This window comes from Hypanus sabinus, chromosome 7, assembly GCF_030144855.1.
Source record: "Hypanus sabinus isolate sHypSab1 chromosome 7, sHypSab1.hap1, whole genome shotgun sequence".
NCBI classification, from domain to species: Eukaryota; Metazoa; Chordata; class Chondrichthyes; order Myliobatiformes; family Dasyatidae; genus Hypanus; species Hypanus sabinus.
In genome coordinates, this window is record NC_082712.1 from 108,138,992 (window position 1) to 108,165,519 (window position 26,528).

Here is a 26,528-nt window from a genome sequence, read left to right on the forward strand (position 1 = left end):
CCTACCCCTCCCTACACAGTGTGACCCTCCCTCAGTACCACCCCTCCCACAGTGTGACACTACTTCTGTGCCATCCTCTCTACATCAGCTCTGTTCAGTGTTCTCCCATTGGGAGGTCTCTCCAGACCTGTCCTGGGACTGTTCTACTGCAGGTTCCTGCCAATCTCATGTTTCATGCTCATTATGATCTACCCACGCTGCTCTTTTCCTGTTCCCTGTTATTGTTTTACCTTGTTCTACTGCATTGCACTGCAATGATTTGACCTGTACGAAAAGTGTGCAAAAGAGACATTTCATTGTATCTTTGAATACGTGACAATAATAAACCAATTCCATTTCCAATCCTAATACCAACATGGTGTCCGGGTTTGGTGAAGAGGACCCCAAGGCTGTGTTGCTGCCCTCTCTTGCCCCCCTCTCATGTGCTGCCACAAGTAGATCAAAAGGGCCATTGGAGACATCACAAACCTGGAGCACAAAACATATAGTAGATGGTGACCCCCTCTGGGAGGTAACCCTGCAGCAAAGAAGAAAGACTGAGAGCTTCTTGAACGTTTTTGAATGGGGTTCCTGGCGGGTGAATTTCTACCCACACCCTGCTACGACCCCTGACACCAATCAGTAGGACAGAGTGTTGCTGCTTAGCCCCCACCCAAGCCAGTCAGTCTAAGCTGTGGAAGAGGGGTTGCGTGCGGCATTCCCAGGGATGGCTTGTTTCCTGGTCAGGGCCCAGCCCCAGCTGCCACTCCCACCTCACTTCCCCACCCTACCTTTTGTTCCCACTCCACATTAGCCCCCTATCTCTGCCCCAAACCGCAATACCCCTGACCTGACACCCTTCTCCCATCCCACTTTCCTCTCCAGTCCAGCCCCCACCTCACCTGGAAAGGGATCATGAGGTTGACAGTCTCCCCCACCACCTTGACCAGCTTCTGTCGCAGGGCCCGCGGGAGGCAGATCCATGGCCGTTCTGGAAGGGAAAGCTGGTTTAAACCCGTGCCCAGACATTGGTAGCTCATGCAGATATCAAATCAGAGAGCATGAAGAACAGCTGGATGTTACGGGCAGAATGGCCTGCCTTCACATGTGTAACTCTGTAACCTTATGAAGCACTCAGATAGTTGAGCGGTGTCTGTGGGGAGGAACAACATTTCAGGTCTGCCTCCAACTCTGCTCCTCTCTGCCAGTTCTGAGAGTTGATGACACTGCAATGGGGGCTGGATCAGGGTTTGTATTCAGACCCAGAGTCTCTCACACCAGAGGGACAGTCTTATGGTCTTACAGAATCTCTGTGGCCTCACCCTGAGATCTAGCAGTCTTCTGAGCCTCCATGTGGGTTTGGGCCAGGGTGGCAGGAGAGGGTCCCTGTATGAGGTGTTCCTGGCTGGTGAGTGGATCGCAGCCTTGCAGACAGGTAGTGCCAACAGTGAGAGCTGCAGCAGGAGCTCTCCAGTGAACACCTCTTGTTGCAGAAAGGGTGTGGTGTTCCGAGAGGGAGCTGCTTTTCAACCCTCGGGTAGTTACAAGCCTTTTTGAGAAGCATTCTGGAGAGTGGCGGAAAGGGTTTCATACTGAAAGGCAGGCACTGACCCCTGTCACTGATTCAGCACTTCAGTTCCCAGACCCTGCTCCCTCCTCACCAGCACATCACTGCAGCTGAGAGGAAACAAAAGGGAGACTCTTAGCAGAGGGATGTATCGTAAGCATTTTATTTTCAGTCTGAGCTCTCACAACTGAGAAAGGTGATATTTATAATTCTCAGAATTGGATCCTGGACATTATACCCCTCTCCACAGACGCTACCCGATCCCACTCAGTGTTCCCAACAATCTCGGTTTTTATTTTGGGTTTCCAGCACATGCAGCTTCTCAATGTTATTGATCCAAGAGTGAGTGACAGGTGTTCCCCAGTAACAACACTCCCAAGTTACGGGTGATCCCCAATAACAATGTTCCACAGAGATGGATGATCCCCATTGACCATGTTCCACAGAGATGGGTGATCCCCCATGACCATGTTCCACAGAGATGGGTGATCCCCATTGACAGTGATCCACAGGGATGGGTGTTCCCTATTGACAGTGTTCCACAGAAATCGGTGTTCCCCAGTACCAATGTTCCACAGGGATGGGGTCTCCCCATTGATAGTGTACCACGAGATGGGGGTTCCCCATTGACAGTGTTCCACAGAGATGCGTGTTCCCCACAGACAGTGTTGCACAGAGATGGGTGTTCCCCAGTGATAGTGTTCCACAGGGATGGGTGTTCCCCACTGACAGTGTTCCACAGAGATAGGTGTTCCCTAGTGACAGTGTTCCACAGAGATGGGTGATCCCCGGTACGAATGTTCCACAGAGATGGGTGTTCCCCAGTGACAGTGTTCGACAGAGATGGTGTTCCCCAGAGACAGTGTTCCACAGAGATGGGCGTTCCCTTGTGACAGTGTTCCACAGATATGGGTGTTCTCTAGTGACAGTGTTCCACAGGGATGGGTGATCCCTAGTACCAATGTTCCACAGAGATGGGTGTTCCCTAGTGACAGTGTTCCACAGATATGTGTGTTCCCCAGAGACAGTGTTCCACAGGGATGGGTGATACCAAGTACCAATATTCCACAGAGATTGGTGTTCCCCAGTGACAGTGTTCCACAGAGATGGGTCTTCCCCAGTACCAATGTTCCACAGGGATGGTTGTTCCCCAGTACCAATGTTCCACAGGGATGGGTGTTTCCCAGTGACAGTGTTCCACAGAGATTGGTATTCCCCAGTGACAGTGTTCCACAGAGATGGCTGTTCCCCAGAGACAGTGTTCCACAGAGATGGGTGTTCCCCAGTGACAGTGTTCCACAGAGATGGGTGTTCCCCAGTGACAGTGTTCCACAGGGATGGGTGTTCCCCACTGACAGTGTTCCACAGAGATGGGTGATCCCAAGTACCAATGTTCCACAGAGATGGGTGTTCCCCAGAGACAGTGTTCCACAGAGATGGGTGTTCCCTAGTGACAGTGTTCCACAGGGTTGTGTGTTCCCTAGTGACAGTGTTCCATAGAGATGGGTGTTCCCTAGTGAGAGTGTTCCACAGATATGGGTGTTCTCTAGTGACAGTGTTCCACAGGGATGGGTGATCCCTAGTACCAATGTTCCACAGAGATGGGTGTTCCCTAGTGACAGTGTTCCACAGATATGTGTGTTCCCCAGAGACAGTGTTCCACAGGGATGGGTGATACCAAGTACCAATATTCCACAGAGATTGGTGTTCCCCAGTGACAGTGTTCCACAGAGATGGGTCTTCCCCAGTACCAATGTTCCACAGGGATGGTTGTTCCCCAGTGACAGTGTTCCACAGAGATGGCTGTTCCCCAGAGACAGTGTTCCACAGAGATGGGTGTTCCCCAGTGACAGTGTTCCACAGAGATGGGTGTTCCCCAGTGACAGTGTTCCACAGGGATGGGTGTTCCCCACTGACAGTGTTCCACAGAGATGGGTGATCCCAAGTACCAATGTTCCACAGAGATGGGTGTTCCCCAGAGACAGTGTTGCACAGAGATGGGTGTTCCCCAGTGATAGTGTTCCACAGGGATGGGTGTTCCCCACTGACAGTGTTCCACAGAGATAGGTGTTCCCTAGTGACAGTATTCCACAGAGATGGGTGATCCCCGGTACGAATGTTCCACAGAGATGGGTGTTCTCCAGTGACAGTGTTCGACAGAGATGGTGTTCCCCAGAGACAGTGTTCCACAGAGATGGGCGTTCCCTAGTGACAGTGTTCCACAGATATGGGTGTTCTCTAGTGACAGTGTTCCACAGGGATGGGTGATCCCTAGTACCAATGTTCCACAGAGATGGGTGTTCCCTAGTGACAGTGTTCCACAGATATGTGTGTTCCCCAGAGACAGTGTTCCACAGGGATGGGTGATACCAAGTACCAATATTCCACAGAGATTGGTGTTCCCCAGTGACAGTGTTCCACAGAGATGGGTCTTCCCCAGTACCAATGTTCCACAGGGATGGTTGTTCCAGAGTACCAATGTTACACAGAAATGGGTGTACCCCAGTGACAGTGTTCCACAGAGATGGGTGTTCCCCAATGACAGTGTTCCACAGAGATGGGTGTTCCCTATTGTCAGTGTTCCACAGAGATCGGTGATCCCCATTGACAGTGTTCCACAGAGATGGGTGATCCCCTGTACCAATGTTCCACAGAGATGGTTGATTCCCAGTGACAGTGTTCCACATATATGAGTGATCCCCAGAGGCTGTGTTCCAGAGGGATGGGTGATCCCCATTGACAGTGTCCCAGTGGGATGCGTGTTTCCCAGTGACAGTGTTCCACAGAGATGGGTGATCCCAAGTACCAATGTTCCACAGAGATGGGTGTTCCCCAGAGACAGTGTTGCACAGAGATGGGTGTTCCCCAGTGATAGTGTTCCACAGGGATGGGTGTTCCCCACTGACAGTGTTCCACAGAGATAGGTGTTCCCTAGTGACAGTGTTCCACAGAGATGGGTGATCCCCGGTACGAATGTTCCACAGAGATGGGTGTTCCCCAGTGACAGTGTTCGACAGAGATGGTGTTCCCCAGAGACAGTGTTCCACAGAGATGGGTCTTCCCCAGTACCAATGTTCCACAGGGATGGTTGTTCCCCAGTACCAATGTTCCACAGGGATGGGTGTTTCCCAGTGACAGTGTTCCACAGAGATTGGTATTCCCCAGTGACAGTGTTACACAGAGATGGGTCTTCCCCAGTACCAATGTTCCACAGGGATGGTTGTTCCCCAGTACCAATGTTCCACAGGGATGGGTGTTTCCCAGTGACAGTGTTCCACAGAGATTGGTATTCCCCAGTGACAGTGTTACACAGAGATGGCTGTTCCCCAGAGACAGTGTTCCACAGAGATGGGCGTTCCCTTGTGACAGTGTTCCACAGATATGGGTGTTCTCTAGTGACAGTGTTCCACAGGGATGGGTGATCCCTAGTACCAATGTTCCACAGAGATGGGTGTTCCCTAGTGACAGTGTTCCACAGATATGTGTGTTCCCCAGAGACAGTGTTCCACAGGGATGGGTGATACCAAGTACCAATATTCCACAGAGATTGGTGTTCCCCAGTGACAGTGTTCCACAGAGATGGGTCTTCCCCAGTACCAATGTTCCACAGGGATGGTTGTTCCCCAGTACCAATGTTCCACAGGGATGGGTGTTTCCCAGTGACAGTGTTCCACAGAGATGGCTGTTCCCCAGAGACAGTGTTCCACAGAGATGGGTGTTCCGTAGTGACAGTGTTCCACAGGGTTGGGTGTTCCCCAGTGAAAGTGTTCCACAGATATGGGTGTTCCCCAGTACCAATGTTACACAGAGATGGGTGTTCCCCAGTGACAGTGTTCCACAGAGATGGGTGTTCCCCAGTGACAGTGTTCCAGAGAGATGGGTGTTCCCCAGTGACAGTGTTCCACAGGGATGGGTGTTCCCCACTGACAGTGTTCCACAGAGATGGGTGATCCCAAGTACCAATGTTCCACAGAGATGGGTGTTCCCCAGAGACAGTGTTGCACAGAGATGGGTGTTCCCCAGTGATAGTGTTCCACAGGGATGGGTGTTCCCCACTGACAGTGTTCCACAGAGATAGGTGTTCCCTAGTGACAGTATTCCACAGAGATGGGTGATCCCCGGTACGAATGTTCCACAGAGATGGGTGTTCTCCAGTGACAGTGTTCAACAGAGATGGTGTTCCCCAGAGACAGTGTTCCACAGAGATGGGCGTTCCCTAGTGACAGTGTTCCACAGATATGGGTGTTCTCTAGTGACAGTGTTCCACAGGGATGGGTGATCCCTAGTACCAATGTTCCACAGAGATGGGTGTTCCCTAGTGACAGTGTTCCACAGATATGTGTGTTCCCCAGAGACAGTGTTCCACAGGGATGGGTGATACCAAGTACCAATATTCCACAGAGATTGGTGTTCCCCAGTGACAGTGTTCCACAGAGATGGGTCTTCCCCAGTACCAATGTTCCACAGGGATGGTTGTTCCCCAGTACCAATGTTACACAGAGATGGGTGTACCCCAGTGACAGTGTTCCACAGAGATGGGTGTTCCCCAATGACAGTGTTCCACAGAGATGGGTGTTCCCTATTGTCAGTGTTCCACAGAGATCGGTGATCCCCATTGACAGTGTTCCACAGAGATGGGTGATCCCCTGTACCAATGTTCCACAGAGATGGTTGATTCCCAGTGACAGTGTTCCACATATATGAGTGATCCCCAGAGGCTGTGTTCCAGAGGGATGGGTGATCCCCATTGACAGTGTCCCAGTGGGATGCGTGTTTCCCAGTGACAGTGTTCCACAGAGATGGGTGATCCCAAGTACCAATGTTCCACAGAGATGGGTGTTCCCCACTGACAGTGTTCTACAGAGATAGGTGTTCCCTAGTGACAGTGTTCCACAGAGATGGGTGATCCCCGGTACGAATGTTCCACAGAGATGGGTGTTCCCCAGTGACAGTGTTCGACAGAGATGGTGTTCCCCAGAGACAGTGTTCCACAGAGATGGGTCTTCCCCAGTACCAATGTTCCACAGGGATGGTTGTTCCCCAGTACCAATGTTCCACAGGGATGGGTGTTTCCCAGTGACAGTGTTCCACAGAGATTGGTATTCCCCAGTGACAGTGTTACACAGAGATGGGTCTTCCCCAGTACCAATGTTCCACAGGGATGGTTGTTCCCCAGTACCAATGTTCCACAGAGATGGTTGTTCCCCAGTGATAGTGTTCCACAGGGATGGGTGTTCCCCACTGACAGTGTTCCACAGAGATAGGTGTTCCCTAGTGACAGTGTTCCACAGGGATGGGTGATCCCTAGTACCAATGTTCCACAGAGATGGGTGTTCCCTAGTGACAGTGTTCCACAGATATGTGTGTTCCCCAGAGACAGTGTTGCACAGGGATGGGTGATACCAAGTACCAGTATTCCACAGAGATTGGTGTTCCCCAGTGACAGTGTTCCACAGAGATGGGTCTTCCCCAGTACCAATGTTCCACAGGGATGGTTGTTCCCCAGTACCAATGTTCCACAGGGATGGGTGTTTCCCAGTGACAGTGTTCCACAGAGATTGGTATTCCCCAGTGACAGTGTTACACAGAGATGGCTGTTCCCCAGAGACAGTGTTCCACAGAGATGGGTGTTCCGTAGTGACAGTGTTCCACAGGGTTGGGTGTTCCCCAGTGAAAGTGTTCCACAGATATGGGTGTTCCCCAGTACCAATGTTACACAGAGATGGGTGTACCCCAGTGACAGTGTTCCACAGAGATGGGTGTTCCCCAATGACAGTGTTCCACAGAGATGTGTGTTCCCTAGTCACGGTGTTCCACAGAGATCGGTGATCCCCAGTACCAATGTTCCACAGAGATGGGTGTTCCCCAGAGAGAGTGTTCCACAGGGATGGTTGATGCTCAGTGACAGTGTTCCAAAGAGATGGGTGATCCCCTGTACCAATGTTCCACAGAGATGGTTGATTCCCAGTGACAGTGTCCCAGTGGGATGCGTGTTTCCCAGTGACAGTGTTCCACAGAGATGGGTGATCCCAAGTACCAATGTTCCTCAGAGATGGGTGTTCCCCAGAGACAGTGTTCCACAGAGATTGGTGTTCCCCAGTGACAGTGTTCCACAGAGATGGGTGTTCCCCAGTACCAATGTTCCACAGAGATGGGTGTTCCCCAGAGACAGTGTTGCACAGAGATGGGTGTTCCCCAGTGATAGTGTTCCACAGGGATGGGTGTTCCCCACTGACAGTGTTCCACAGAGATAGGTGTTCCCTAGTGACAGTGTTCCACAGAGATGGGTGATCCCCGGTACGAATGTTCCACAGAGATGGGTGTTCCCCAGTGACAGTGTTCGACAGAGATGGTGTTCCCCAGAGACAGTGTTCCACAGAGATGGGCGTTCCCTTGTGACAGTGTTCCACAGATATGGGTGTTCTCTAGTGACAGTGTTCCACAGGGATGGGTGATCCCTAGTACCAATGTTCCACAGAGATGGGTGTTCCCTAGTGACAGTGTTCCACAGATATGTGTGTTCCCCAGAGACAGTGTTCCACAGGGATGGGTGATACCAAGTACCAATATTCCACAGAGATTGGTGTTCCCCAGTGACAGTGTTCCACAGAGATGGGTCTTCCCCAGTACCAATGTTCCACAGGGATGGTTGTTCCCCAGTACCAATGTTCCACAGGGATGGGTGTTTCCCAGTGACAGTGTTCCACAGAGATTGGTATTCCCCAGTGACAGTGTTCCACAGAGATGGCTGTTCCCCAGAGACAGTGTTCCACAGAGATGGGTGTTCCGTAGTGACAGTGTTCCACAGGGTTTGGTGTTCCCCAGTGAAAGTGTTCCACAGATATGGGTGTTCCCCAGTACCAATGTTACACAGAGATGGGTGTTCCCCAGTGACAGTGTTCCACAGAGATGGGTGTTCCCCAGTGACAGTGTTCCAGAGAGATGGGTGTTCCCCAGTGACAGTGTTCCACAGGGATGGGTGTTCCCCACTGACAGTGTTCCACAGAGATGGGTGATCCCAAGTACCAATGTTCCACAGAGATGGGTGTTCCCCAGAGACAGTGTTGCACAGAGATGGGTGTTCCCCAGTGATAGTGTTCCACAGGGATGGGTGTTCCCCACTGACAGTGTTCCACAGAGATAGGTGTTCCCTAGTGACAGTATTCCACAGAGATGGGTGATCCCCGGTACGAATGTTCCACAGAGATGGGTGTTCTCCAGTGACAGTGTTCAACAGAGATGGTGTTCCCCAGAGACAGTGTTCCACAGAGATGGGCGTTCCCTAGTGACAGTGTTCCACAGATATGGGTGTTCTCTAGTGACAGTGTTCCACAGGGATGGGTGATCCCTAGTACCAATGTTCCACAGAGATGGGTGTTCCCTAGTGACAGTGTTCCACAGGGATGGGTGATCCCTAGTACCAATGTTCCACAGAGATTGGTGTTCTCTAGTGACAGTATTCCACAGGGATGGGTGATACCAAGTACCAATGTTCCACAGAGATGGGTGTTCCCCAGAGACAATGGTCCACAGAGATGGGTGTTCCCAAGTGACAGTGTTCCACAGGGTTGTGTGTTCCCTAGTGACAGTGTTGCACAGAGATGGGTGTTCCCCAGTGACAGTGTTCCACAGGGATGTGTGTTCCCCACTGACAGTGTTCCACAGAGATAGGTGCTCCCATCGTCAGTGTTCAACAGAGATGGTGTTCCCCAGAGACAGTGTTCCTCAGAGATGGGCGTTCCCTAGTGACAGTGTTCCACAGATATGGGTGTTCTCTAGTGACAGTGTTCCACAGGGATGGGTGATCCCTAGTACCAATGTTCCACAGAGATGGGTGTTCCCTAGTGACAGTGTTCCACAGATATGTGTGTTCCCCAGAGACAGTGTTCCACAGGGATGGGTGATACCAAGTACCAATATTCCACAGAGATTGGTGTTCCCCAGTGACAGTGTTCCACAGAGATGGGTCTTCCCCAGTACCAATGTTCCACAGGGATGGTTGTTCCCCAGTACCAATGTTACACAGAGATGGGTGTACCCCAGTGACAGTGTTCCACAGAGATGGGTGTTCCCCAATGACAGTGTTCCACAGAGATGGGTGTTCCCTATTGTCAGTGTTCCACAGAGATCGGTGATCCCCATTGACAGTGTTCCACAGAGATGGGTGATCCCCTGTACCAATGTTCCACAGAGATGGTTGATTCCCAGTGACAGTGTTCCACATATATGAGTGATCCCCAGAGGCTGTGTTCCAGAGGGATGGGTGATCCCCATTGACAGTGTCCCAGTGGGATGCGTGTTTCCCAGTGACAGTGTTCCACAGAGATGGGTGATCCCAAGTACCAATGTTCCACAGAGATGGGTGTTCCCCACTGACAGTGTTCCACAGAGATAGGTGTTCCCTAGTGACAGTGTTCCACAGAGATGGGTGATCCCCGGTACGAATGTTCCACAGAGATGGGTGTTCCCCAGTGACAGTGTTCGACAGAGATGGTGTTCCCCAGAGACAGTGTTCCACAGAGATGGGTCTTCCCCAGTACCAATGTTCCACAGGGATGGTTGTTCCCCAGTACCAATGTTCCACAGGGATGGGTGTTTCCCAGTGACAGTGTTCCACAGAGATTGGTATTCCCCAGTGACAGTGTTACACAGAGATGGGTCTTCCCCAGTACCAATGTTCCACAGGGATGGTTGTTCCCCAGTACCAATGTTCCACAGAGATGGTTGTTCCCCAGTGATAGTGTTCCACAGGGATGGGTGTTCCCCACTGACAGTGTTCCACAGAGATAGGTGTTCCCTAGTGACAGTGTTCCACAGAGATGGGTGATCCCCGGTACGAATGTTCCACAGAGATGGGTGTTCCCCAGTGACAGTGTTCGACAGAGATGGTGTTCCCCAGAGACAGTGTTCCACAGAGATGGGTCTTCCCCAGTACCAATGTTCCACAGGGATGGTTGTTCCCCAGTACCAATGTTCCACAGGGATGGGTGTTTCCCAGTGACAGTGTTCCACAGAGATTGGTATTCCCCAGTGACAGTGTTACACAGAGATGGGTCTTCCCCAGTACCAATGTTCCACAGGGATGGTTGTTCCCCAGTACCAATGTTCCACAGGGATGGGTGTTTCCCAGTGACAGTGTTCCACAGAGATTGGTATTCCCCAGTGACAGTGTTACACAGAGATGGCTGTTCCCCAGAGACAGTGTTCCACAGATATGGGTGTTCCCCAGTACCAATGTTACACAGAGATGGGTGTACCCCAGTGACAGTGTTCCACAGAGATGGGTGTTCCCCAATGACAGTGTTCCACAGAGATGTGTGTTCCCTAGTCACGGTGTTCCACAGAGATCGGTGATCCCCAGTACCAATGTTCCACAGAGATGGGTGTTCCCCAGAGAGAGTGTTCCACAGGGATGGTTGATGCTCAGTGACAGTGTTCCACAGAGATGGGTGATCCCCTGTACCAATGTTCCACAGAGATGGTTGATTCCCAGTGACAGTGTCCCAGTGGGATGCGTGTTTCCCAGTGACAGTGTTCCACAGAGATGGGTGATCCCAAGTACCAATGTTCCTCAGAGATGGGTGTTCCCCAGAGACAGTGTTGCACAGAGATGGGTGTTCCCCAGTGATAGTGTTCCACAGGGATGGGTGTTCCCCACTGACAGTGTTCCACAGAGATAGGTGTTCCCTAGTGACAGTGTTCCACAGAGATGGGTGATCCCCGGTACGAATGTTCCACAGAGATGGGTGTTCCCCAGTGACAGTGTTCGACAGAGATGGTGTTCCCCAGAGACAGTGTTCCACAGAGATGGGCGTTCCCTTGTGACAGTGTTCCACAGATATGGGTGTTCTCTAGTGACAGTGTTCCACAGGGATGGGTGATCCCTAGTACCAATGTTCCACAGAGATGGGTGTTCCCTAGTGACAGTGTTCCACAGATATGTGTGTTCCCCAGAGACAGTGTTCCACAGGGATGGGTGATACCAAGTACCAATATTCCACAGAGATTGGTGTTCCCCAGTGACAGTGTTCCACAGAGATGGGTCTTCCCCAGTACCAATGTTCCACAGGGATGGGTGTTCCCCAGTGAAAGTGTTCCACAGATATGGGTGTTCCCCAGTACCAATGTTACACAGAGATGGGTGTTCCCCAGTGACAGTGTTCCACAGAGATGGGTGTTCCCCAGTGACAGTGTTCCAGAGAGATGGGTGTTCCCCAGTGACAGTGTTCCACAGGGATGGGTGTTCCCCACTGACAGTGTTCCACAGAGATGGGTGATCCCAAGTACCAATGTTCCACAGAGATGGGTGTTCCCCAGAGACAGTGTTGCACAGAGATGGGTGTTCCCCAGTGATAGTGTTCCACAGGGATGGGTGTTCCCCACTGACAGTGTTCCACAGAGATAGGTGTTCCCTAGTGACAGTATTCCACAGAGATGGGTGATCCCCGGTACGAATGTTCCACAGAGATGGGTGTTCTCCAGTGACAGTGTTCAACAGAGATGGTGTTCCCCAGAGACAGTGTTCCACAGAGATGGGCGTTCCCTAGTGACAGTGTTCCACAGATATGGGTGTTCTCTAGTGACAGTGTTCCACAGGGATGGGTGATCCCTAGTACCAATGTTCCACAGAGATGGGTGTTCCCTAGTGACAGTGTTCCACAGGGATGGGTGATCCCTAGTACCAATGTTCCACAGAGATTGGTGTTCTCTAGTGACAGTATTCCACAGGGATGGGTGATACCAAGTACCAATGTTCCACAGGGATGGTTGTTCCCCAGTACCAATGTTCCACAGGGATGGGTGTTTCCCAGTGACAGTGTTCCACAGAGATGGGTGTTCCCCAGTGGCAGTGTTCGACAGAGATGGTGTTCCCCAGAGACAGTGTTCCACAGAGATGGGTGTTCTCTAGTGACAGTGTTCCACAGGGATGGGTGATCCCTAGTACCAATGTTCCACAGAGATTGGTGTTCTCTAGTGACAGTATTCCACAGGGATGGGCGATACCAAGTACCAATGTTCCACAGAGATGGGTGTTCCCCAGAGACAATGGTCCACAGAGATGGGTGTTCCCAAGTGACAGTGTTCCACAGGGTTGTGTGTTCCCTAGTGACAGTGTTCCACAGAGATGGGTGTTCCCCAGAGACAGTGTTGCACAGAGATGGGTGTTCCCCAGTGACAGTGTTCCACAGGGATGTGTGTTCCCCACTGACAGTGTTCCACAGAGATAGGTGCTCCCATCGTCAGTGTTCCACAGAGATGGGTGGTCCCCAGTACCAAGGTTCCACAGGGATGGGTGTTCCCCAGTACCAATGTTCCACAGGGATGGGTGTTTCCCAGTGACAGTGTTGCACAGAGATGGGTGTTCCCCAGTGACAGTGTTCCACAGGGATGGGTGTTCCCCACTGACAGTGTTCCACAGAGATAGGTGTTCCCTATTGTCAGTATTCCACAGAGATGGGTGATCCCCAGTACCAAGGTTCCACAGGGATGGGGTTTCCCCATTGATAGTGTTCCACAGAGATGGGTGTTCCCCATTGACAGTGTTCCACAGGGATGGGTGCTCTCCAGAGACAGTGTTCTACAGAGATGGGTGTTCCCTAGTGACAGTGTTCCACAGGGTTGGGTGTTCCCCAGTGAAAGTGTTCCACAGATATGGGTGTTCCCCAGTACCAATGTTACACAGAAATGGGTGTACCCCAGTGACAGTCTTCCACAGAGATGGGTGTTCCCCAATGACAGTGTTCCACAGAGATGGGAGTTCCCTATTGTCAGTGTTCCACAGAGATGGGTGATTTCCAATACCAATGTTCCACAGGGATGGGGTTTCCCTATAGATAGAGTTGCACACACATGAGTGTTCCCCATTGACAGTGTTCCACAGAGATGGGTGATCCCATTGACAGGGTTCCACAGGGATGGGGTTCCCCATTGACAGTGTTGCACAGGGATGGGTGTTCCCCAGAGACCGTGTTCCACTGAGATGGTTGTTCCCTATTGTCAGTGTTCCACAGAGATGGGTGTTCCCCAGTACCAATGTTACACAGAGATGGGTGTACCCCAGTGACAGTGTTCCACAGAGATGGGTGTTCCCCAATGACAGTGTTCCACAGATATGGGTGTTCCCCAGAGACAGAGTTCAACAGGGATGTGTGATACCAAGTACCAATGTTCCACAGAGATGGGTGTTCCCCAGTGACAGTGTTCCACAGAGATGGGTGTTCCCCAGTACCAGTGTTCCACAGGGATGTGTGTTCCCCAGTGCCGATGTTCCACAGGGATGGGTGATCCCCAGTGACAGTGTTCCACAGATATGGGTGTACCCGAGAGACAGTGTTCCACAGAGATGGGTGATCCCAAGTACCAATGTTCCACAGAGATGGGTGATCCCCAGTGATAGTGTTCCACAGCGATGGGTGATCCCCAGTGACAGTGTTCCACAGGGATGGGTGTTCCCCAGTGACAGTGTTCCACAGATATGAGTGATCCCCAGAGACTGTGTTCCACAGAGATGGGTGTTCCCTAGTGACAGTGTTCCACAGGGTTGTGTGTTGCCTAGTGACAGTGTTCCACAGAGATGGGTGTTCCCCAGAGATAGTGTTCCACAGAGATGGGTGTTCCGCAGAGACAGTGTTCCATACAGATAGGTGTTCCCTAGTGACAGTGTTCCACAGGGTTGTGTATTCCCTAGTCACAGTGTTCCACAGATATGGGTGTTCCCCAGTACCAATGTTACACAGAAATGGGTGTACCCCAGTGACAGTCTTCCACAGAGATGGGTGTTCCCCAATGACAGTGTTCCACAGAGATGGGAGTTCCCTATTGTCAGTGTTCCACAGAGATGGGTGATTTCCAATACCAATGTTCCACAGGGATGGGGTTTCCCTATAGATAGAGTTGCACACACATGAGTGTTCCCCATTGACAGTGTTCCACAGAGATGGGTGATCCCATTGACAGGGTTCCACAGGGATGGGGTTCCCCATTGACAGTGTTGCACAGGGATGGGGGTTCCCCAGAGACCGTGTTCCACTGAGATGGTTGTTCCCTATTGTCAGTGTTCCACAGAGATGGGTGTTCCCCAGTACCAATGTTACACAGAGATGGGTGTACCCCAGTGACAGTGTTCCACAGAGATGGGTGTTCCCCAATGACAGTGTTCCACAGATATGGGTGTTCCCCAGAGACAGTGTTCAACAGGGATGTGTGATACCAAGTACCAATGTTCCACAGAGATGGGTGTTCCCCAGTGACAGTGTTCCACAGAGATGGGTGTTCCCCAGTACCAGTGTTCCACAGGGATGTGTGTTCCCCAGTGCCAATGTTCCACAGGGATGGGTGATCCCCAGTGACAGTGTTCCACAGATATGGGTGTACCCGAGAGACAGTGTTCCACAGAGATGGGTGATCCCAAGTACCAATGTTCCACAGAGATGGGTGATCCCCAGTGATAGTGTTCCACAGCGATGGGTGATCCCCAGTGACAGTGTTCCACAGGGATGGGTGTTCCCCAGTGACAGTGTTCCTCAGATATGGGTGTTCCCTAGTGACAGTGTTCCACAGGGTTGTGTGTTGCCTAGTGACAGTGTTCCACAGAGATGGGTGTTCCCCAGAGAGAGTGTTCCACAGAGATGTGTGTTCCCCAGAGACAGTGTTCCATAGAGATGGGTGTTCCCTAGTGACAGTGTTCCACAGGGTTGTGTGTTCCCTAGTGACAGTGTTCCACAGAGATGTGTTTTCCCTAGTCACAGTGTTCCAAAGAGATGGGTGATCCCCAGTACCAATGTTCCACAGAGATGGGTGTTCCCCAGAGACAGTGTTCCACAGGGATGGTTGATGCTCAGTGACAGTGTTCCACAGAGATCGGTGATCCCCATTGACAGTGTTCCACACAGATGGGTGATCCCCTGTACCAATGTTCCACGGAGATGGTTGATTCCCAGTGACAGTGTTCCACAGAGATGGGTGTTCCCCAGTGACAGTGTTCCACAGGGATGGGTGTTCCGCAGTGACAGTGTTCCACAGATATGAGTGATCCCCAGAGACAGTTCCAGAGGGATGGGTGATCCCCATTGACAGTGTCCCAGTGGGATGCGTGTTTCCCAGTGACAGTGTTCCACAGAGATGGGTGATCACAAGTACCAATGTTCCACAGAGATGGGTGTTCCCCAGAGACAGTGTTCCACAGAGATTGGTGTTCCCCAGTGACAGTGTTCCACAGAGATGGATGTTCCCCAGTACCAATGTTCCACACGGATGCGTGTTTCCCAGTGACAGTGTTGCACAGAGATGGGTGTTCCCCAGTGACAGTGTTCCACAGGGATGGGTGTTCCCCACTGACAGTGTTCCACAGAGATAGGTGTTCCCTATTGTCAGTGTTCCACAGAGATGGGTGATCCCCAGTACCAAGGTTCCACAGGGATGGGGTTTCCCCATTGATAGTGTTCCACAGAGATCGGTGTTCCCCATTGACAGTGTTCCACAGGGATGGGTGCTCTCCAGAGACCGTGTTTCACAGAGATGGGTGATCCCCAGTGACAGTGCTCCACAGAGATGGGTGTTCCCCAGAGACAGTGTTCTACAGAGATGGGTGTTCCCTAGTGACAGTGTTCCACAGGGTTGGGTGTTCCCCAGTGAAAGTGTTCCACAGATATGGGTGTTCCCCAGTACCAATGTTACATAGAGATGGGTGTACCCCAGTGACAGTGTTCCACAGACATGGGTGTTCCCCAATGACAGTGTTCCACAGAGATGGGTGTTCCCTATTGTCAGTGTTCCACAGAGATGGGTGATTTCCAATACCAATGTTCCACAGGGATGGGGTTTCCCTATAGATAGTGTTGGACACACATGAGTGTTCCCCATTGGCAGTGTTCCACAGAGATGGGTGATCCCATTGACAGGGTTCCACAGGGATGGGGTTCCCCATTGACAGTGTTGCACAGGGATGGGTGTTCCCCAGAGACCGTGTTCCACTGAGATGGGTGATCCCCAATGACAGTGTTCCACAGAGATGGGTGTTTCCTAGTGACAGTGTTCCACACAGATGGGTGTTCCCTAGTGACAGTGTTCCACAGGGATGGGTGATCCCTAGTACCAATGTTCCACAGAGATGCGTGTTCCCCAGAGACAGTGTTCCACAGAGATGGGTGTTCCCCAGTACCAGTGTTCCACAGAGATGGGCGTTCCCTAGTGACAGTGTTCCACAGATATGGGTGTTCTCTAGTGACAGTGTTCCACAGGGATGGGTGATCCCTAGTACCAATGTTCCACAGAGATGGGTGTTCCCTAGTGACAGTGTTCCACAGGGATGGGTGATCCCTAGTACCAATGTTCCACAGAGATTGGTGTTCTCTAGTGACAGTATTCCACAGGGATGGGTGATACCAAGTACCAATGTTCCACAGAGATGGGTGTTCCCCAGAGACAATGGTCCACAGAGATGGGTGTTCCCAAGTGACAGTGTTCCACAGGGTTGTGTGTCCCCTAGTGACAGTGTTCCACAGAGATGGGTGTTCCCCAGAGACAGTGTTGCACAGAGATGGGTGTTCCCCAGTGACAGTGTTCCACAGGGATGTGTGTTCCCCACTGACAGTGTTCCACAGAGATAGGTGCTCCCATCGTCAGTGTTCAACAGAGATGGTGTTCCCCAGAGACAGTGTTCCACAGAGATGGGCGTTCCCTAGTGACAGTGTTCCACAGATATGGGTGTTCTCTAGTGACAGTGTTCCACAGGGATGGGTGATCCCTAGTACCAATGTTCCACAGAGATGGGTGTTCCCTAGTGACAGTGTTCCACAGATATGTGTGTTCCCCAGAGACAGTGTTCCACAGGGATGGGTGATACCAAGTACCAATATTCCACAGAGATTGGTGTTCCCCAGTGACAGTGTTCCACAGAGATGGGTCTTCCCCAGTACCAATGTTCCACAGGGATGGTTGTTCCCCAGTACCAATGTTACACAGAGATGGGTGTACCCCAGTGACAGTGTTCCACAGAGATGGGTGTTCCCCAATGACAGTGTTCCACAGAGATGGGTGTTCCCTATTGTCAGTGTTCCACAGAGATCGGTGATCCCCATTGACAGTGTTCCACAGAGATGGGTGATCCCCTGTACCAATGTTCCACAGAGATGGTTGATTCCCAGTGACAGTGTTCCACATATATGAGTGATCCCCAGAGGCTGTGTTCCAGAGGGATGGGTGATCCCCATTGACAGTGTCCCAGTGGGATGCGTGTTTCCCAGTGACAGTGTTCCACAGAGATGGGTGATCCCAAGTACCAATGTTCCACAGAGATGGGTGTTCCCCACTGACAGTGTTCCACAGAGATAGGTGTTCCCTAGTGACAGTGTTCCACAGAGATGGGTGATCCCCGGTACGAATGTTCCACAGAGATGGGTGTTCCCCAGTGACAGTGTTCGACAGAGATGGTGTTCCCCAGAGACAGTGTTCCACAGAGATGGGTCTTCCCCAGTACCAATGTTCCACAGGGATGGTTGTTCCCCAGTACCAATGTTCCACAGGGATGGGTGTTTCCCAGTGACAGTGTTCCACAGAGATTGGTATTCCCCAGTGACAGTGTTACACAGAGATGGGTCTTCCCCAGTACCAATGTTCCACAGGGATGGTTGTTCCCCAGTACCAATGTTCCACAGAGATGGTTGTTCCCCAGTGATAGTGTTCCACAGGGATGGGTGTTCCCCACTGACAGTGTTCCACAGAGATAGGTGTTCCCTAGTGACAGTGTTCCACAGAGATGGGTGATCCCCGGTACGAATGTTCCACAGAGATGGGTGTTCCCCAGTGACAGTGTTCGACAGAGATGGTGTTCCCCAGAGACAGTGTTCCACAGAGATGGGTCTTCCCCAGTACCAATGTTCCACAGGGATGGTTGTTCCCCAGTACCAATGTTCCACAGGGATGGGTGTTTCCCAGTGACAGTGTTCCACAGAGATTGGTATTCCCCAGTGACAGTGTTACACAGAGATGGGTCTTCCCCAGTACCAATGTTCCACAGGGATGGTTGTTCCCCAGTACCAATGTTCCACAGGGATGGGTGTTTCCCAGTGACAGTGTTCCACAGAGATTGGTATTCCCCAGTGACAGTGTTACACAGAGATGGCTGTTCCCCAGAGACAGTGTTCCACAGATATGGGTGTTCCCCAGTACCAATGTTACACAGAGATGGGTGTACCCCAGTGACAGTGTTCCACAGAGATGGGTGTTCCCCAATGACAGTGTTCCACAGAGATGTGTGTTCCCTAGTCACGGTGTTCCACAGAGATCGGTGATCCCCAGTACCAATGTTCCACAGAGATGGGTGTTCCCCAGAGACAGTGTTCCACAGGGATGGTTGATGCTCAGTGACAGTGTTCCACAGAGATGGGTGATCCCCTGTACCAATGTTCCACAGAGATGGTTGATTCCCAGTGACAGTGTCCCAGTGGGATGCGTGTTTCCCAGTGACAGTGTTCCACAGAGATGGGTGTTCCCCAGTGACAGTGTTCCACAGGGATGGGTGTTCCGCAGTGACAGTGTTCCACAGATATGAGTGATCCCCAGAGACAGTTCCAGAGGGATGGGTGATCCCCATTGACAGTGTCCCAGTGGGATGCGTGTTTCCCAGTGACAGTGTTCCACAGAGATGGGTGATCACAAGTACCAATGTTCCACAGAGATGGGTGTTCCCCAGAGACAGTGTTCCACAGAGATTGGTGTTCCCCAGTGACAGTGTTCCACAGAGATGGATGTTCCCCAGTACCAATGTTCCACACGGATGCGTGTTTCCCAGTGACAGTGTTGCACAGAGATGGGTGTTCCCCAGTGACAGTGTTCCACAGGGATGGGTGTTCCCCACTGACAGTGTTCCACAGAGATAGGTGTTCCCTATTGTCAGTGTTCCACAGAGATGGGTGATCCCCAGTACCAAGGTTCCACAGGGATGGGGTTTCCCCATTGATAGTGTTCCACAGAGATCGGTGTTCCCCATTGACAGTGTTCCACAGGGATGGGTGCTCTCCAGAGACCGTGTTTCACAGAGATGGGTGATCCCCAGTGACAGTGCTCCACAGAGATGGGTGTTCCCCAGAGACAGTGTTCTACAGAGATGGGTGTTCCCTAGTGACAGTGTTCCACAGGGTTGGGTGTTCCCCAGTGAAAGTGTTCCACAGATATGGGTGTTCCCCAGTACCAATGTTACATAGAGATGGGTGTACCCCAGTGACAGTGTTCCACAGACATGGGTGTTCCCCAATGACAGTGTTCCACAGAGATGGGTGTTCCCTATTGTCAGTGTTCCACAGAGATGGGTGATTTCCAATACCAATGTTCCACAGGGATGGGGTTTCCCTATAGATAGTGTTGGACACACATGAGTGTTCCCCATTGGCAGTGTTCCACAGAGATGGGTGATCCCATTGACAGGGTTCCACAGGGATGGGGTTCCCCATTGACAGTGTTGCACAGGGATGGGTGTTCCCCAGAGACCGTGTTCCACTGAGATGGGTGATCCCCAATGACAGTGTTCCACAGAGATGGGTGTTTCCTAGTGACAGTGTTCCACACAGATGGTGTTCCCTAGTGACAGTGTTCCACAGGGATGGGTGATCCCTAGTACCAATGTTCCACAGAGATGCGTGTTCCCCAGAGACAGTGTTCCACAGAGATGGGTGTTCCCCAGTACCAGTGTTCCACAGAGATGGGCGTTCCCTAGTGACAGTGTTCCACAGATATGGGTGTTCTCTAGTGACAGTGTTCCACAGGGATGGGTGATCCCTAGTACCAATGTTCCACAGAGATGGGTGTTCCCTAGTGACAGTGTTCCACAGGGATGGGTGATCCCTAGTACCAATGTTCCACAGAGATTGGTGTTCTCTAGTGACAGTATTCCACAGGGATGGTGATACCAAGTACCAATGTTCCACAGAGATGGGTGTTCCCCAGAGACAATGGTCCACAGAGATGGGTGTTCCCAAGTGACAGTGTTCCACAGGGTTGTGTGTTCCCTAGTGACAGTGTTCCACAGAGATGGGTGTTCCCCAGAGACAGTGTTGCACAGAGATGGGTGTTCCCCAGTGACAGTGTTCCACAGGGATGTGTGTTCCCCACTGACAGTGTTCCACAGAGATAGGTGCTCCCATCGTCAGTGTTCAACAGAGATGGTGTTCCCCAGAGACAGTGTTCCACAGAGATGGGCGTTCCCTAGTGACAGTGTTCCACAGATATGGGTGTTCTCTAGTGACAGTGTTCCACAGGGATGGGTGATCCCTAGTACCAATGTTCCACAGAGATGGGTGTTCCCTAGTGACAGTGTTCCACAGATATGTGTGTTCCCCAGAGACAGTGTTCCACAGGGATGGGTGATACCAAGTACCAATATTCCACAGAGATTGGTGTTCCCCAGTGACAGTGTTCCACAGAGATGGGTCTTCCCCAGTACCAATGTTCCACAGGGATGGTTGTTCCCCAGTACCAATGTTACACAGAGATGGGTGTACCCCAGTGACAGTGTTCCACAGAGATGGGTGATCCCCATTGACAGTGTTCCACAGAGATGGGTGATCCCTGTACCAATGTTCCACAGAGATGGTTGATTCCCAGTGACAGTGTTCCACATATATGAGTGATCCCCAGAGGCTGTGTTCCAGAGGGATGGGTGATCCCCATTGACAGTGTCCCAGTGGGATGCGTGTTTCCCAGTGACAGTGTTCCACAGAGATGGGTGATCCCAAGTACCAATGTTCCACAGAGATGGGTGTTCCCCACTGACAGTGTTCCACAGAGATAGGTGTTCCCTAGTGACAGTGTTCCACAGAGATGGGTGATCCCCGGTACGAATGTTCCACAGAGATGGGTGTTCCCCAGTGACAGTGTTCGACAGAGATGGTGTTCCCCAGAGACAGTGTTCCACAGAGATGGGTCTTCCCAGTACCAATGTTCCACAGGGATGGTTGTTCCCCAGTACCAATGTTCCACAGGGATGGTGTTTCCCAGTGACAGTGTTCCACAGAGATTGGTATTCCCCAGTGACAGTGTTACACAGAGATGGGTCTTCCCCAGTACCAATGTTCCACAGGGATGGTTGTTCCCCAGTACCAATGTTCCACAGAGATGGTTGTTCCCCAGTGATAGTGTTCCACAGGGATGGGTGTTCCCCACTGACAGTGTTCCACAGAGATAGGTGTTCCCTAGTGACAGTGTTCCACAGAGATGGGTGATCCCCGGTACGAATGTTCCACAGAGATGGGTGTTCCCCAGTGACAGTGTTCGATTCGACAGAGATGGTGTTCCCCAGAGACAGTGTTCCACAGAGATGGGTCTTCCCCAGTACCAATGTTCCACAGGGATGGTTGTTCCCCAGTACCAATGTTCCACAGGGATGGGTGTTTCCCAGTGACAGTGTTCCACAGAGATTGGTATTCCCCAGTGACAGTGTTACACAGAGATGGGTCTTCCCCAGTACCAATGTTCCACAGGGATGGTTGTTCCCCAGTACCAATGTTCCACAGGGATGGGTGTTTCCCAGTGACAGTGTTCCACAGAGATTGGTATTCCCCAGTGACAGTGTTACACAGAGATGGCTGTTCCCCAGAGACAGTGTTCCACAGATATGGGTGTTCCCCAGTACCAATGTTACACAGAGATGGGTGTACCCCAGTGACAGTGTTCCACAGAGATGGGTGTTCCCCAATGACAGTGTTCCACAGAGATGTGTGTTCCCTAGTCACGGTGTTCCACAGAGATCGGTGATCCCCAGTACCAATGTTCCACAGAGATGGGTGTTCCCCAGTGACAGTGTTCCACAGAGATGGGTGATCCCCTGTACCAATGTTCCACAGAGATGGTTGATTCCCAGTGACAGTGTCCCAGTGGGATGCGTGTTTCCCAGTGACAGTGTTCCACAGAGATGGGTGATCCCAAGTACCAATGTTCCTCAGAGATGGGTGTTCCCCAGAGACAGTGTTCCACAGAGATTGGTGTTCCCCAGTGACAGTGTTCCACAGAGATGGGTGTTCCCCAGTACCAATGTTCCACAGAGATGGGTGTTCCCCAGAGACAGTGTTGCACAGAGATGGGTGTTCCCCAGTGATAGTGTTCCACAGGGATGGGTGTTCCCCACTGACAGTGTTCCACAGAGATAGGTGTTCCCTAGTGACAGTGTTCCACAGAGATGGGTGATCCCCGGTACGAATGTTCCACAGAGATGGGTGTTCCCCAGTGACAGTGTTCGACAGAGATGGTGTTCCCCAGAGACAGTGTTCCACAGAGATGGGCGTTCCCTTGTGACAGTGTTCCACAGATATGGGTGTTCTCTAGTGACAGTGTTCCACAGGGATGGGTGATCCCTAGTACCAATGTTCCACAGAGATGGGTGTTCCCTAGTGACAGTGTTCCACAGATATGTGTGTTCCCCAGAGACAGTGTTCCACAGGGATGGGTGATACCAAGTACCAATATTCCACAGAGATTGGTGTTCCCCAGTGACAGTGTTCCACAGAGATGGGTCTTCCCCAGTACCAATGTTCCACAGGGATGGTTGTTCCCCAGTACCAATGTTCCACAGGGATGGGTGTTTCCCAGTGACAGTGTTCCACAGAGATTGGTATTCCCCAGTGACAGTGTTCCACAGAGATGGCTGTTCCCCAGAGACAGTGTTCCACAGAGATGGGTGTTCCGTAGTGACAGTGTTCCACAGGGTTGGGTGTTCCCCAGTGAAAGTGTTCCACAGATATGGGTGTTCCCCAGTACCAATGTTACACAGAGATGGGTGTTCCCCAGTGACAGTGTTCCACAGAGATGGGTGTTCCCCAGTGACAGTGTTCCAGAGAGATGGGTGTTCCCCAGTGACAGTGTTCCACAGGGATGGGTGTTCCCCACTGACAGTGTTCCACAGAGATGGGTGATCCCAAGTACCAATGTTCCACAGAGATGGGTGTTCCCCAGAGACAGTGTTGCACAGAGATGGGTGTTCCCCAGTGATAGTGTTCCACAGGGATGGGTGTTCCCCACTGACAGTGTTCCACAGAGATAGGTGTTCCCTAGTGACAGTATTCCACAGAGATGGGTGATCCCCGGTACGAATGTTCCACAGAGATGGGTGTTCTCCAGTGACAGTGTTCAACAGAGATGGTGTTCCCCAGAGACAGTGTTCCACAGAGATGGGCGTTCCCTAGTGACAGTGTTCCACAGATATGGGTGTTCTCTAGTGACAGTGTTCCACAGGGATGGGTGATCCCTAGTACCAATGTTCCACAGAGATGGGTGTTCCCTAGTGACAGTGTTCCACAGGGATGGGTGATCCCTAGTACCAATGTTCCACAGAGATTGGTGTTCTCTAGTGACAGTATTCCACAGGGATGGGTGATACCAAGTACCAATGTTCCACAGGGATGGTTGTTCCCCAGTACCAATGTTCCACAGGGATGGGTGTTTCCCAGTGACAGTGTTCCACAGAGATGGGTGTTCCCCAGTGGCAGTGTTCGACAGAGATGGTGTTCCCCAGAGACAGTGTTCCACAGAGATGGGTGTTCTCTAGTGACAGTGTTCCACAGGGATGGGTGATCCCTAGTACCAATGTTCCACAGAGATTGGTGTTCTCTAGTGACAGTATTCCACAGGGATGGGCGATACCAAGTACCAATGTTCCACAGAGATGGGTGTTCCCCAGAGACAATGGTCCACAGAGATGGGTGTTCCCAAGTGACAGTGTTCCACAGGGTTGTGTGTTCCCTAGTGACAGTGTTCCACAGAGATGGGTGTTCCCCAGAGACAGTGTTGCACAGAGATGGGTGTTCCCCAGTGACAGTGTTCCACAGGGATGTGTGTTCCCCACTGACAGTGTTCCACAGAGATAGGTGCTCCCATCGTCAGTGTTCCACAGAGATGGGTGGTCCCCAGTACCAAGGTTCCACAGGGATGGGTGTTCCCCAGTACCAATGTTCCACAGGGATGGGTGTTTCCCAGTGACAGTGTTGCACAGAGATGGGTGTTCCCCAGTGACAGTGTTCCACAGGGATGGGTGTTCCCCACTGACAGTGTTCCACAGAGATAGGTGTTCCCTATTGTCAGTATTCCACAGAGATGGGTGATCCCCAGTACCAAGGTTCCACAGGGATGGGGTTTCCCCATTGATAGTGTTCCACAGAGATGGGTGTTCCCCATTGACAGTGTTCCACAGGGATGGGTGCTCTCCAGAGACAGTGTTCTACAGAGATGGGTGTTCCCTAGTGACAGTGTTCCACAGGGTTGGGTGTTCCCCAGTGAAAGTGTTCCACAGATATGGGTGTTCCCCAGTACCAATGTTACACAGAAATGGGTGTACCCCAGTGACAGTCTTCCACAGAGATGGGTGTTCCCCAATGACAGTGTTCCACAGAGATGGGAGTTCCCTATTGTCAGTGTTCCACAGAGATGGGTGATTTCCAATACCAATGTTCCACAGGGATGGGGTTTCCCTATAGATAGAGTTGCACACACATGAGTGTTCCCCATTGACAGTGTTCCACAGAGATGGGTGATCCCATTGACAGGGTTCCACTGGGATGGGGTTCCCCATTGACAGTGTTGCACAGGGATGGGTGTTCCCCAGAGACCGTGTTCCACTGAGATGGTTGTTCCCTATTGTCAGTGTTCCACAGAGATGGGTGTTCCCCAGTACCAATGTTACACAGAGATGGGTGTACCCCAGTGACAGTGTTCCACAGAGATGGGTGTTCCCCAATGACAGTGTTCCACAGATATGGGTGTTCCCCAGAGACAGAGTTCAACAGGGATGTGTGATACCAAGTACCAATGTTCCACAGAGATGGGTGTTCCCCAGTGACAGTGTTCCACAGAGATGGGTGTTCCCCAGTACCAGTGTTCCACAGGGATGTGTGTTCCCCAGTGCCGATGTTCCTCAGGGATGGGTGATCCCCAGTGACAGTGTTCCACAGATATGGGTGTACCCGAGAGACAGTGTTCCACAGAGATGGGTGATCCCAAGTACCAATGTTCCACAGAGATGGGTGATCCCCAGTGATAGTGTTCCACAGCGATGGGTGATCCCCAGTGACAGTGTTCCACAGGGATGGGTGTTCCCCAGTGACAGTGTTCCACAGATATGAGTGATCCCCAGAGACTGTGTTCCACAGAGATGGGTGTTCCCTAGTGACAGTGTTCCACAGGGTTGTGTGTTGCCTAGTGACAGTGTTCCACAGAGATGGGTGTTCCCCAGAGATAGTGTTCCACAGAGATGGGTGTTCCGCAGAGACAGTGTTCCATACAGATAGGTGTTCCCTAGTGACAGTGTTCCACAGGGTTGTGTATTCCCTAGTCACAGTGTTCCACAGATATGGGTGTTCCCCAGTACCAATGTTACACAGAAATGGGTGTACCCCAGTGACAGTCTTCCACAGAGATGGGTGTTCCCCAATGACAGTGTTCCACAGAGATGGGAGTTCCCTATTGTCAGTGTTCCACAGAGATGGGTGATTTCCAATACCAATGTTCCACAGGGATGGGGTTTCCCTATAGATAGAGTTGCACACACATGAGTGTTCCCCATTGACAGTGTTCCACAGAGATGGGTGATCCCATTGACAGGGTTCCACAGGGATGGGGTTCCCCATTGACAGTGTTGCACAGGGATGGGGGTTCCCCAGAGACCGTGTTCCACTGAGATGGTTGTTCCCTATTGTCAGTGTTCCACAGAGATGGGTGTTCCCCAGTACCAATGTTACACAGAGATGGGTGTACCCCAGTGACAGTGTTCCACAGAGATGGGTGTTCCCCAATGACAGTGTTCCACAGATATGGGTGTTCCCCAGAGACAGTGTTCAACAGGGATGTGTGATACCAAGTACCAATGTTCCACAGAGATGGGTGTTCCCCAGTGACAGTGTTCCACAGAGATGGGTGTTCCCCAGTACCAGTGTTCCACAGGGATGTGTGTTCCCCAGTGCCAATGTTCCACAGGGATGGGTGATCCCCAGTGACAGTGTTC

The 26,528-nt window shown here is 51.6% G+C and overlaps 1 protein-coding gene across 1 annotated transcript in view; it reads right to left on the reverse strand.

Moving 5' to 3' along the window:
- The window catches only part of LOC132397530 (myosin-binding protein C, cardiac-type-like), a 172,001-nt gene that overhangs the window by 27,758 nt on the left and 117,715 nt on the right, over positions 1-26,528 (reverse strand). The window contains exon 23 of the mRNA XM_059976360.1: positions 882-970. Coding sequence (XP_059832343.1) covers positions 882-970 — 89 coding nt within the window. The remainder of the gene's footprint in view (positions 1-881; positions 971-26,528) is intronic.